The sequence below is a fragment of the Planococcus citri genome, chromosome 1 (genome assembly GCF_950023065.1).
Source record: "Planococcus citri chromosome 1, ihPlaCitr1.1, whole genome shotgun sequence".
NCBI lineage: Eukaryota > Metazoa > Arthropoda > Insecta > Hemiptera > Pseudococcidae > Planococcus > Planococcus citri.
In genome coordinates, this window is record NC_088677.1 from 67,765,110 (window position 1) to 67,779,888 (window position 14,779).

At 37.9% G+C, this 14,779-nt stretch overlaps 1 protein-coding gene across 5 annotated transcripts; it reads left to right on the forward strand.

Annotated features, from left to right (window-relative positions):
* Nucleotides 1-8,003: 8,003 nt before the first annotated feature.
* LOC135833494 (uncharacterized) lies at nucleotides 8,004-13,564 on the forward strand. Of its 5 annotated transcripts, none has more exons than XM_065347357.1 (6): nucleotides 8,004-9,586; nucleotides 9,964-10,090; nucleotides 10,161-10,283; nucleotides 10,355-11,038; nucleotides 11,105-11,353; nucleotides 11,513-13,564. In XM_065347357.1, the coding sequence occupies exons 4-6, from the start codon at nucleotides 10,357-10,359 to the stop codon at nucleotides 12,895-12,897; spliced, it is 2,316 nt and encodes a 771-aa protein (XP_065203429.1). In that variant the 5' UTR covers nucleotides 8,004-9,586; nucleotides 9,964-10,090; nucleotides 10,161-10,283; nucleotides 10,355-10,356; the 3' UTR covers nucleotides 12,898-13,564. The 5 variants fall into 5 exon arrangements, with proteins under 5 accessions (XP_065203429.1, XP_065203433.1, XP_065203432.1 ...); XM_065347361.1 differs by having other exon boundaries at nucleotides 10,641-11,038; XM_065347360.1 differs by having other exon boundaries at nucleotides 9,964-10,283.
* Nucleotides 13,565-14,779: the final 1,215 nt, after the last annotated feature.

The window sequence follows — 14,779 nt, forward strand, 5'->3', positions numbered from 1 at the left end:
TACTATCCAAAATACAGATGAACCCCAAATTTGGACACGTAGAATGGCTAAATTGAATGCTCAAACTGGCCATCCTACTCAAAGTAGCGAAAAAGGCCCTACTGCTAAATTTCTGTCCGAAACACAGAGATTTTATTCGTCTAAAAAACCATCTGTACCTCAACATCAATCGATATTAGCTCAACCTACTATTTCAACTGAAGGTGGAAAAAAGAAGGTTCGGTACACTCTTCCCGATGGAACTATACTCGAACCATCTACGTCTACGTTTCGTAAATCTATCGAACACAGGCCTATTAATATTGACATATCAGCTGTTAATAATGACGATGACGAGCAGAATGTTGAATATTTACGAAATAAAGAAGATTCTTATTTTTGGATGGACATGTTCGAACAAGTACCTGAGTTTAATCTTGAGGTACCTCCACCAGTAATTCAACGGTGTAAACCACCAATACCTACTGCTCCTACTATCGAAGAAATTAATAGACCTAATCACCGAACTATTGGTACCAACACCGATAGAGCTGGTGATCCAGACGTAGAGGAAATACCTATCGAACCACCTCAACCAGTTGAGAGAATTTATTGTTTCGATCCATTTGATGCAGAAGTCGCATTCAATAATCCTAATATCGATAAGTACGCAATTCCTGAAGGCGAAGATCTAACTGTTCAACATGCTAGAGAAATCATTGCTTGGATTCAAAGAGAAGCTACTGGCTGCTCTGACAGAATTACTTCAGTTAGAGATCGCATTAAAGGTCTTGAAAATGGTATTTCAATTACCCGAGGAGATCTCAAAGATGTTTACATCACGGCTCAGGACCAGCGAGGAATGGATCACGAAAATATGAAGAAATATTTGAACGATGAATTCGGTAAAGCTGCGAAGAAGTTTAAGGTATATGATGAGATGATTAGAACTCTGAAACAGGACAACATTAGACACGATAAAGACAACGCTGTTACTAAAAAAGTAACGAAGGAATTATCTAACGCAGTAGAAGACCTTTACTACTATAATTACCATGGTAAATATTTATCCGACGAAGCTGACGAAAATACTGGTATAGTCGAAGTTAGACCTACTCAGTATGGTAAAACCCCTCGTCCCCCTGGTGGTACCGGAGGTGGTCAAAGCTCTAATCGACGCGACGATAGTGGTAACGATAGCGGCGATGACGACGACGACGATGGAGGTATTGATCCATTTAATCAATCTGGTGTATTCTTCAGTAAAAATAAGAAGAAGAAGGTATCATCTCGATTCGTACCTCGCCAACGACAATTACGTTATGATTTGGAATTTTGCGAAGGAAAACAAAACCTGAAAGCAAAACACTTCGTCAATTTAGGAATTTACCTTGATAATTCTAACAAATACGATGTTATGGGTTTCATCGAACGATTTGAAGTTCAAATGCGCGATGAACGTGCTAGCGAATCACAATATCGTTCATTATTTTCCCAATTAATTCAAAGCAACGAAGCGAAAGCTTGGAAAGTTAATGTTGATCCTAATTTGAAATATTACGATTACAGGGATAGCTTTGTACGGAGAGCTTGGGATGAACAACAGCAGCTCAACGCTAGGAATTATTTCATGTCTATTCAATTTACGTCGAATTCCTCGATGGATATTGCTTCAGAATTATTGAAATGGTTTAATATATTAGCTGATACTGATATTTCCGATTCGTTGCTGTTAAACACCATTTTTATGCGAGTTCCGAAAGACTTAGTTTATCAATTTGCTGAATGCAATGATAACCGAGTTTTATTCAAACGAAAATTGGATAAAATGACCAGTCATGAAGAATATAAAGGAACTCCGTTTCAACTACAGTCCAGTTTTAATTCATTTTGGTTACCACCAATAGGCAACAATGTCTCGACGCCTAATACTGGTTCTGGAACTAAGCAACCTCGTAATTTGAATAATTTCTTTCAATCAGATCGATTTAACAAGTTCGCTAACTCGAAAAGGAACACTAAACCTGGACCCAGCGGTATTAACAATGCTGCTGCAGGGGCAGGTCCAGCTCGAACGAAAACCAACGTAAATTCAGCTGGTATTGATATCGAAAATTTACAAGGTATAGCTATTGAATATGCTCGTTGGATGGAAGAACAGGAGCAAGAGGAAGAGGAACCTCAAGCTAACAAGCCAAAAAACTTGCAGACTCCCCCTGCCACGACAGCGGGGGAAGTACAACAATAATTAATTCCACTGATTCTTCTACCGTAGATCCTCTCGATGATTACGAAATTATCGGAGATGGATTGGCATATTTCATTAAGTATGGAAATAATACCGATATTACTGAACATAAACCTTACTTAAAGGAAGTAATCATCTTAAAAGAATTGGCTCATGAAATTGAGAACGCCACTTTTACGAAGAAACACGTAATTATTTCCATGGCAGACTTTGAAATCAACGACGAATCAATTACCACTGAATACGTAGAAAAACACGTTGATAAAATCATACGCTTATTAATTCAAAAGGAATTTAAAGACATACTCGTATTATTTCCACCAGTGCGACCTATGAAAGGTTCGTACGATACTACGACTATCAAAAGATGGTATGATTTTCTTCATATATTCCAAAGCGTAGAAGTGTCACGTAACGTTCGATTTGCTTCTGAACCTGCGAAATTATTGGCCAGATTAATGAAAAATCCATCAGTAGGACCTCAATGGATCGTTGCTCACGATGAATACGATCAGGTAGTTCCTAACATGGAATTATTTTATTATGACGATCGTATTAACGATTATAAAATTAGTATTAAGGCTCGCGATGAATTACTTGGTTTTCTAAGGAAAATCTGCGATCCTACTAAGAGAAAGATTGATCCACGAACATCTCCTACCGATGAACCACATGTTTCTGAAGAAGAAGAAGATACTATCTACGTATCTGACGAAACAGGAAACGTTGGTCACGTAACTGTGGATTCATTACGATTATTAATTAACAACATGGCAGCTGCTAGTTGCGAAGCTTCTACGGATATGTTACGTACCTTAAACAGATCGATGAGTGAACAACTCGACGCTTCTCTCAATACTTCCTGTACCTCAAATCTCGATTCTGGTATACACGATCAGGAAGAGAGTGAAGACGTTACCGAAGAATTTCACGATTTACCAGATAAAGATAAGTTTAAGCATTTCCCAGCTAATTCAATTAGAATGGTGAATGGTATTTCCGTAAGCAAAGATTCAAACGATACGCAGGATCCTACGATATTTTCGAAACCACCTATGAAAGTATCTGAAATTAATCGTACATTAATGTCACAATTACTACACGATAAAAGCGATCAAATTACCTGCGTAATTCCACTTCGTTTGGGTAATGCTTGCTATCCAGCTCAGTTAGATTCTGGGGCAGTTCCCAATATTATGTCCGAGGAAACAGCGAAGTATATTATGGATAATCATCCAGATGATTTAGAATTCATTCAGCTCGACGTACCGGCCGTCTGTGTTTTGGCTGATTCTAATGAAGCTGAAACAGCTGATTATATTATCGTTCCGACATTATATTTTGGGAAACATGCATTAAAAATTCCTTTTTATGTACTTAAAGGTTGTAACCAGGTATTTATTATCGGTACTCAATCAATGAGGCATCTTGGAATTGAGCCCAGAATTTCACGAGGTAAAGCTATCTGTCGCCCTTCGCCGAAAGTTCACACGGAAGTAGTTGATTTCTTAACACCTGAGCAATATGAAAATAAATTAAATATTTCTTCAGCTGAGATGAAATCAGCTTATAAAGCCGAAATGAATCGAATATTAGGTCGTACCAGCACTCGTAGTAATTATTATAAGTTACCTGAAGGTGTGATCGACGATGGACCGGAAATATTTGTTACCAGATTGAAGGCAGATTTAGCTGACGCTGTAGCTGCTGGAAGAATTACTTTACAACAATCTGAACTTGCGTATCGTACGTTGAGTGAATTCAAAGATGTATTTTCACGATTTCCTGGAAAATATATTGGAAAGAAAGAAGAATTAATTTTCAATATTCCTTACGATAAAATACGTTATCGAGGGGCAAAATACAACCCCTCTCGTAAATTAATGGATGACTTACGTAAGGAACTTCAGGTGATGCTTGCTACTAACGTTATTGAGCCATCTAACTCGATTTACATTAATCCCATCGTGGTGAATGTCAAAAAGAGTGGCGAGATACGTGTCTGTCTGAATCCTGTGGATTTAAATCCCATATTAGAAGTGAATTATAATGAAGCTGGGCTTCTTGACAGAATCATTACCGAAGATGCTGAAGCTAAATTGTTCAGTACTCTTGACTTCGTGTCGGGGTTCTGGCAGATAGTATTAGCTGAAATATCACGTAAGTTTTGCGCTTTCCAAGTTGATGGTCGCGTATATCAATTTATACGACTTCCGTACGGCTTGAAAATATCTTCTGCAGTATTCGTTAATATGGTAAACAACATCATACCAGATAAACAGGGAATTACGAAATATGTCGATGATATTCTTCTTCGATCTGCAACATTTGAAAAAATGTTAGGATTATTAGTAGAAGTACTTACGATATTACGAACTAATAATTTACGTCTTAACGCTAAAAAGACTACATTCTTTAAGGGTGAAACCGAACATCTTGGTTTCAATTTGAGTCATGGAGCAATTTCGAAGCAATCTGCTAAGATTGATAAATTTAACGATTATATTGCTAAACATACGAAGAATGGAAAATTTATCCTCAAAGATAAAATACAAATACTCGAATTTATTGGTTTGACTGGTTTATATCGAAGATTTGTTCCTAATTATCAACAAATAATTGCTCCTTTGTACGAATTAACTTGTGACAATGTTCCCTTTGAATGGGGACCACGTCAAGATGAAGCTGTAAAAAGATTAATCATTGAATATACGAAGGATTTCAAATTGACTCCACCTCGAAATACAATTGATTTATATTTAGACACTTACACGTCTACTGACGCAATGAATGCTGTACTATATCAGCATTACGAAAATCAAGACGAAATAATTATGTTTTCCAGCCATAGTTTTAAGCCACACCAAAAGAAATACACTCTCATTGAACGAGAGATGTATACGTTGGCTAAATCAATCAAAAAACTACAGCTGTGGTTACACGGAAGGACGATACACGTTCGTAGCGACCTATTTTCTATCGTTAGCAAATTTGAAACGCTCGCGGAAATACATAGAAAAGCCGCGGGCTGGATAACGTTATTCAATTGCTATAATTTAATCTACGATTTAAGAAAAAGGCATAAAAAATGGTTCGGCATGCAAGCGCCAGAACTTACCATTAACGGCGTGAACTGTATTAATTCCATTGATGGCAATTACGATCTTCCTGGACGAATTAAAACACAATTATTGGAACATTTAGCTCGCATACACATTCTACAGAAGCATGATTCCAGATGTATGAATATCGTTCAACGCCTTAAAACACCAGATGATGATTTGAGCGAGACAGCTAAAACAATCAAGGAAAATCTAAGTAAACGTTACTCAATTGATACTACCGATACTAAGGAATTACTCATGTACACGTACAGAGATAAAACTAAAGTACCTGTACTTCCGGATGTATTATTCAAGGATTTGATCTTATATCTCCACGAGATTTACGGTCACGTAGGTGCGAATAAACTCGAAGCTATCTTTCGCAGGCTCTATTATTCCGCCAACGCTAAACATCTTATTCGTTTTATCACCGGTGAGTGTTTACACTGTAAAACAAATAAAAATTACTCGGAAAGAAAGCCACTTGAATTTGCGTATACACAAGCATACTCACTAGCTGATGTTATTTCCGTGGATATCCTTGGTCCTATTTCAAACTACTCAGATCAGCCTCGTTACTTATTGGTTTCGAAGGATGTGCTTTCTGGAAAAATTTGGCTATCTCCGTTGAAGGATATCGTGCAAGAAACCGTTGCTGGGGCAATGGATGCTGTAATTAAGGAAATAAAAGCTAAAAAATTCAAGATACGTAAGATTATAACAGATAATGCTACCCAGTTTACTAACGCTATATGGAAGCAGTTACTTACGAAGCATAAGATTGCCATTGGCCACTCGACAGCTCATAATCCTCAATCTAACTTAGTTGAACGTTCTATGCGTGATATTGGCAATCGTTTACGAGTAAAATTAAACACTCACGCTGAAGGAGCCTACTCACATCATGGCTGGAGTACATACGTTAAGGAAATCGAAGAGGAAATAAATAATACTCCAAACGATGTAAACGTACCTCCGAACGAAGTTTGGCGAATCGATGAGCTCGATACTGAGATTCCTGTTAACAAATGTGAAATTGATGCAAGGTATCAATTGCGTCTATTTAGAGAGGCTCAACAGAAGCTTGACGTACCATCGATTACACGTTCTCAATTAATTGATGATAAGCTCGATATGCTGAACGATGTTTATACTTCCTCTGAAGGCGTCATATGGGTATCCATTGATGGTGCTTGCGCCAATAATGGATCTGAGGACGCCATCGCAGGGATTGGAATTTGTTTTCATCCTAATGGATTAAGAAACATATCAGAACGTATTGAAAATAAAAATTACACGTTAACTAATAATTTAGCCGAAGCCGTAGCTCTACTTACCGCTATGGAAATTATGTTGAAGAACGATGTACGTAAGTTGAGAGTAATCTCTGATTCTCGCTATTTGACCTCAGCTATCAATGATACTTTTGGAAAATGGTCGGAAAATGACTGGAAGAACTCGGCTAACAAGCCAGTCCACCATCAGGATATTTTTAAAGACATTATGCGATTAAAAACACAATTTGAAAGCTTCGAATTAAGCCACGTATACGCTCGTGGAACCGATTTTGGAAATTTCACAGCTGATAAACTAGCTCGTAAAGCTGTTTATACCAGCGATTTTGATATTAGTCGAATTAACCGAATGTCAAATCATCAAGCGCTCATAAGATTAATTAAAGAACGCCGTGCGCTACATAATCAGTCGAGAGAGCAAAAACACAACAAACGATTTGGCGATCCCAGAATTTTCCAGCCCGGCGAACTCGTATTGATTACTAATCATAGATTATCGTCTGCTGATAAAGGTGCATCAGCAAAGTTGTATCCAAAGAGATATGGGCCATTTGTTATAATTTCTCATGCCGGTAAAAATTGTTATGAGGTTCAGAAAATTGCTGACAAATCAGATCGACGTCTGATTAACGTTCGGCAAATTACTACCTATTTAAATTTATACCATCTTCGAATTTTGCGAAAAGAACCAAAGTTACGCAGCTTGTTAGACAAGCGCTCATTACGCAAGAGGATTTATCATTTCGCCGAGCATAGAGACTTACTGGAAAAATTCATTAAAGATCTAGAAGCTCCTAAGAAGCCGTATTGTAAATTTGAAGACATGAAAGAAGATGAAAAGCTGTTGGAATTTAATAAAATTCGTAAGAAATATCGAAGAAAACCAAAAGAATCAGAACAAGAACAATTTGATTCAATTTTGACTAAGGTAGTACCTGAAAAGGGTGAGAGGGAAAATATTCAAAAAGAAGCTAATACTCGTTATAACATGCGCAAGCGCAGAACTTTGAATTACGATGAAGGTACAGATTCACCTGAAGACGTACCTGCACCGACTCGAAAGCGCTATAAGAACGTAAATTCAATAATTTTGAACTTGCTGAATCACGATCAACGAATGAAATTCATTCATTTTACCACAGCGCTTCCTGATTGGTCAGAGATACCTCCCACCACTTTAAAGTTCACCTGTTGATTACCTACAAGTTTAACCGATATTTCCGCAAATACCTTTTTTCTCGTATTCATTATATTTCATACCTTCTTGTTGTTCACATCGCTGCTGTTCTCTCTTTAAATAAATATGCTGATTATTCGTTCATTATTCTGAAGCTTTTAGCTCATTGATTCAACTACTTGATTATACTACATATTCTCTAGTTTATTATACTAGACAGTATTATTACCCATTAATAATAAAATTAATTCGATACCTGTAAATAAAATATTATTTCGAATTGATTAATTTTCCCAATTATGTCAGTAATTAGTCGCCAGTCACCCCCAAGGTTCATTAACCTTGGCGAAAACGTATACAGGGTTCGCAGATTTAATGGTAGCTATCAAAACGTATTTATGCCCATTACTTACGACTCTCTCGAAGACAAATTGATAGAGGCTAGATGCCGATGGGGACCTACCATGCCTATGGACTTGCAAGACCATTTTATGTTCGCTCAACAGCATTTCTACGTGAGCAGATACATTTCACTATCTAGGCACGATGGTCTCCATATCTGTCATGCATTCATCAATGGCTGGTGGGTCATAGGGGACGGAATAGCACATAGTATTGTGCGAGAAGTTCTACAAGAAGAACCGAGAGTCAGAAATTTGTGGGATAACTCACGAGTTTCAGGTACAAATATTTCTGCTAAAAGGCTGCTATTCAATATTCGTCGTCATAAAATCAAAATACCCCCTAGAATCATTATTTCCATGGGAAGCCACGATATGCTGAAAGAAACTTTCAACAAAGCTTGCAGCAATACGACGGAGCTGTTTGCTCATTTACTGAATCATGGCGCAGAGGAAATTTTGATTTTGCCAAATATTCGTTCCCCTTTGTTACCTGATCAGACATTACGTAATAAATATCGAAAATTCCTCCAAAATACTCTCCCTAAGATGGATACGGAAATCATTGATTTTGCATGGAATTGTGAAGAAGTTATCGATAGAGCCGATCCATTCTATAAGGATGGTGTTGGCAATTATTATTGCAACCCTAACATTCATGCTGAACTAGCATTTCGAATCATTAAATTTACTCAAAATTGGGAACCGTATTGGAGATTGAATGTCTAAATTCAACCGATATTTACGTAAATGTCTGCTAAATGCGTTAATACTCTGTACATATTGTAAATTTATTAATTTGCATTTCGAATGGCGTACTAATTACATACTTTGTACATATCATATTCGTTTATTTGAATAAGAAAAGGCATTTTATTTGGTATACCTATTTGTTTTGCGACTATACCTATTTGACCGGAGACAGTTTAATTTCGTCAATTTGAAAAAATCTGCTCGCAAATAGCTGACGCAAATGCGATAACATCGATAGGCAGAAGAGAAAGAGAGGAGGTGGTGTTTTCGGTAACGTTTCTAGAACACAAAGGATCATTCCTTATCTTTTTCTTGGAACCGGTCGCCGAGCCGATGCTCAGCTTATTGCGACATTCAACGCCATTAGTATTCTGTCTTTGTTCAAGTGATGTTACTTTCTAACCATCTCGGTATAGTTGTGAATTTTTCTATCTGTTTTTGCGACTTTTTATTATAATTTGTTATTCTACGTTAAAGGTAAAGTTCAGTTGTTCTCAACTGTGTTATAATTAGTTCGCAAAGGTATATTTTTATTAATTTGAATATTTTTTACCCCAAACAGTGTGTGGTGCGACGCCATCTTTGCATGGATTTGTTATTCGACGATATTTATTTGGAGTTAATTCAACGTAAAGTGATTCATTATTTTCGTTTAATTACCATCGTATTAGACCTATTAGTTGTACAGCACGTGTGTTATTCGTACATCGTACCTGTAAAAACATCTACTTCATATGCTTACCATACACGCTTGATGAAGGTATATTTTTAGGAAAGACCTAATTAAAATATCGCATTTGGTACGTAATAATTACTTTAACTGACTTATTCAGAAAAAATAAAATAAAATAAAAAAAAAACAGAGGAGAAAAATCGAAGCATTTTCTACCAGAATTCTTATAAAATATTCATTCTGATTGATTTAGATACACACGTGCTGATTATTTGATTAATTACTTACGCAAATTTCGCCGAATCGTACCATTAATCACTGTATTTTGTACAGATTAATTGTTGGAAGAAGATTTCCTATTATTATTTTCGTTACCGAAGAAGTATTTTATTTGCGGTGTTAATCGTCGTCCTGCCATCATTTCGGTGATTTACGTTACTTTCGGTTGGAGAATTCAAAGGTGAGACCATTACTATCTTGATTAATATTCGTTTGCATATCAGAATATTTACATTTGTCTTTACCTACAGATCCACCTTCTCGGTCGGATTGGCTGTGTTTCCAGTTCTTTGGAGATATTTTGTAATTGTACGGAGACGTGTGTTGGAACGTTGATTTTGTCATCTCAATCTACTCCTTGGAATTCACGAAAGGTAGATTTAATTCTAGAATTAGTTTTATCATTAGTCTACAAACCATTTATTCGGTATTTCCGTAAATATAGTAATGGACATATACCGATATGTACGATGGGATGGATCCCAGTATTCATATAACATACGCATGCTCGAAAATCCAAACCATCCCATCAATCGAAGTGGAAATTCTGATCGAAACAATGATGACCATTCTCACGAATTACCTGGCATACCATCGCATTCTTATTATATAAATGATGTTGATGTTCGATTAATTGACGAACCTATCGATCGACGTTCTGATTTTGAAGATTTGTCCTATTATTTCGATAACGTTGACCTAAACGACGCTGATTTTGGTGTTATTTCCAGTATGCATCCCTACCGTGCACCATCTTGTCAATGGTGCGGTGAAGCGTTCGAGGAGCATCAGGAGGTGGTCAGGAATGAGACATGCTCTCATTGTTACCACCGAATGTGCGTCCGAGATATGACTGAGCGTAGGACTCCTCAGGGAAATAGAGTCGTTATGCAGGCACGATGTCAAAACAGAAACTGTGGAGCAAACGTCGTGAGGCAACGCTACCATTCGTTAAATTTTCGATATGAGGTCCCACGTAACGTTTGTACGATCGCTCGCCACCGTCAACAGATTACTACGCTTGAAGCTTCAGTAACGCAATCCCAAGTAAATAACGGGATTTTACGCGAACGTAACACGACCCTCCAGCGCGAAGTTGATGATTTACGAAGCCAACTTCGCAATCAAGGTAGTATTGATTCATCTATTGATTTACCCTGTGAATTTTGTAGTCTTATTCATTCTAACAATTTAGATCCGAATCCGGTCGACGAAATGCGCGCCATACAAGCCGCTATGGCAGCTGATAATCCGCCGATAAATCTCCAGCGACAAGCTGCGATCAACGAAGCTAACGAAATGATGGACGAGGTAGAGCGTTTAATTGAAGCAGACATTCCCGTAAATAACCCTGCAGCCGCCGAAAGAATCGTTGATGACGTAATACTCATCAACGAGGAAGGTTTCGAACTCGAACGTATCGATACCGAAGAATCCGACGGAGGTACGTTATTTACGTTAGACTCATTAAATCATTCGTTTTATTATAAATTTCGTAAAAATTTAACATACGGTGGAATTTGCTATGTCTCGACACGTAAACATTCATTATTTCCGCCCAATATTAGAATTTACCAAGAGCAAATTTGTTTCAATGTTTTAGGCGAACAAGGTGACATTGAACCACCTCGTGCAATGTTAATCCCAACCGACGGCAACAACGAATTACAGCCACCGGTGATACCAGCCTCGGCTGCAATCAACGAAGCTGCCGCCGATCACGCTCCAGTCGTTGCTGATAACGCTCCAGTCGTCGCTGACAACGATGCCGTAGCACCAGTCGCCGCTAACGATTCCGAACCTGCCGACAATAATGTAAATTTACCAGTCGATGCTAACAACGAAATAGCTGCGGACAACGAGTCGGATCTCAACAATTATGATATTCCAGCTCGCTCAGCTGACAATCGACAACCGCCAGCGCCCGTCCCAAATCCGATCGCCGTAGCTGTCGGGCTAATTCCCCGTCAACATCCGAGGGACCCAAGACCGCCGCCACGTGTATCATTACCTCTGGGTTTTCACGATTTGCGTCCGGATTATTACCATCAACGCGACGACTTTGTAAACGCAGTATTACGCGAACGAGCTATAGCCGAAGCACGATATCTACCTCAGGCTGCTGAACACAACGTCGTACGTAATGCTGAACCACCGCAAGGTGCGGCTCAGCTGATGGACGATGAAGACGCGCCTGGTGAGGATATCCGCGATGAAAGAGAGATCCGGTTATACGATGGAGGCGAAGATGGTCATCAAATGCAAAGAGGAGTCTTTCCGAACCGCCGTACTAACATCATGGCGAATTTGCATCGTGCCGGATACCAACCGCACGGCCGAATTGATCGAAATCTTCGCTATGAATTTATTCATCAGTCGAATCAGATGTACTCCGCTCTCTTCACCTCCTGGTCACCTGACAACCGTCAGCCCATCACCAGTATCTTTTTTAACGGATACTGGGTCATCGGCGATGGGCTGGCGCACGGTGTCGCCAGGGAGCCCTTACGTCGGAATGCGGTACTGAAGAATCGTTGGGACCGGTCGAGGGTAGCAGGGAGTTTTTTGTCGGCGAGAAGACTCATTCATAATATTGAAAATCATATCCTGAATGTGCCTCCCTTCATCCTCCTCAGCATGGGCGTACACGATCTTGCGATGGAAACTGAGCTCAACGCTCGATTAAATACTCAGGCACTAATCGAATTCCTGCTGCGTCAAAACGTTCGCCAAATATTGATACTTCCGCTAATAATTGCGCCGCGACGTCCGGATGCTGAGGTGCGAACAGAGTACCGTGATTGGATGAGACGCGTTCTACCGGCATTGGACCGAGAGCGTGTTCAATACTTGGACTTTATTGAGCCGATTGTGGACCGGGTCCAGCCTTATCATGAGGACATGCCCGGTATAATTTATGCCCATCCCTTCGTCCATTACGACGTGATGATGGCATTAATCCACCTGTTCGACCCTGACGACGATTAAACCGACATTTACGTAAGTTTCACCTGTATATAGATTAGTTTACTCGTTTTTCGCTCAAAGTGAGCTATTTTTATTTGTTTAATTTGTTCAAGCATGTTTATGCTTATACTTTTTGTATTATTAGTTTAATTGTTTTTTAAAGGGGAAATCGGTATAATTAGGCCGAAAAACTATTCGATATTATTTTCATTACGAGCCTCGCTGAAATTCGATTTCAACAAGGTCCACCCTTCGTGGCTTGTTACCCACTTTTTCATTACGATTTCCCCAATGAAAACTAATTTTGTGATTTATTTTGTGAGTATTATCATCATTGTTTATTTGTTTTTTGGCGTTTTTGCCAGTATTTTTATGTTTATTATTTTAATTGTTCCCATTGTTTATTAGTTTTCTAATGTTTTCTCATTATTATATACTCGATTATTTATTAAGGAAAAATGGGTACGTGTTTTCTCTATGAGATGTACATTTACGTTAAAAAGCTGATTGTTGATTTACGTTTAGAATTAGCTGATATTTTGCTATTATTTTTACCATCTACGTATACCTTAATTATTTTATCCCAGTAGTTATTTACGCAATCGTGTTATTCGTTATTTTTATTGTTTGTTTTTTGCGTTCTCGCATAATTTAATGCGAATAGAATAAATTTTGGTTTGAAGAAGTATTCAATCTTATTCTTTATTTTTATTATCATATTTGCAATCGTACCATTGAAAATGAATGAATTTTATGAATAGTTACCTGGGAATGCGAGTATTAATTAAACTGAAAAGATCGATAATTTGAGAAAATAATTAGAGCCAAAAACGAATAAAAATATACTCACATCATTATTACCGAAAGGGTTATACTTGAAATTAGAGAGAGAGACGTTTTGCTCTTGTTTGAATGATTTTAGGTATTTCCTCTATTAATTTATTATCGTAACATTGAATATTGTTGATTTTGGGTATTTCCGAATACTTCCATAATAAAATATAATGTTCAACTCGAGAAGATACTTACGCAAATATCTATTATATCGCCCTCCCCTCTGTATTACATAATGCATAATTCAATTTGAAATTACATCGATGGGTATTTCCAAAATGCCAGAATTGCATAGGTACTTGATAATTATTTATTTTTGGATACTTATCTACGATAGACATCTTACCTGTCTGAGATGTACGATAACTCGTACATACCTTGCAAGCCATATTTCCACCTACCTGTCTGTGTACTGATAAAGTACCCTAAAATAGAAATTACCAGACAGCGGCTATTATTTCAAATAGGCTTTTGCAGACAGCTAATCTAATAAGGAAATTAGATAAAATTCCCCTACCATATTCTAGCCTTTGCATTCAGATGCTACTTCGATAGGTAGAGACTACACTTCCTTCATTAGTATTTTCAACAGGTGTCTGCTAACTTGTTCTTTTTCTTGTGCCTATTTATTCGTTGTAATTCATTTTGGTATTAGTATTTGCGTATAGTATACTTCGGTTTTTCTGCTTTACTTTGATTCGGTTTATATCATTAGTGGTTCCAGTCATCATTGTTCCAGCTATGGAGACTCCATTAATCGACGATTTAATTATTGCTGTGTGTCCTGTCTGCAACCATACTTTGGCTGAGCCACCGCAAGGTAATTCCATTACTTCGATGATAGTGACTGGTAAAGACTGTAATCATGTTTTGCATTTAAAATGCTTAATGATCGCTACTAAAGATCTTAAAGAACGAAAAATTAAGTGCCCTTACAAAAAGTGCATTGCGTTTATTAATCTCTCTACAGTACGCGAAATTGGCATTAAACGATCGCCTGTCTCTGACAGTATTAAATTATTTATTAACAACGCTACGCGTAACCAATTAGTACAGCTTAATCTTCAGA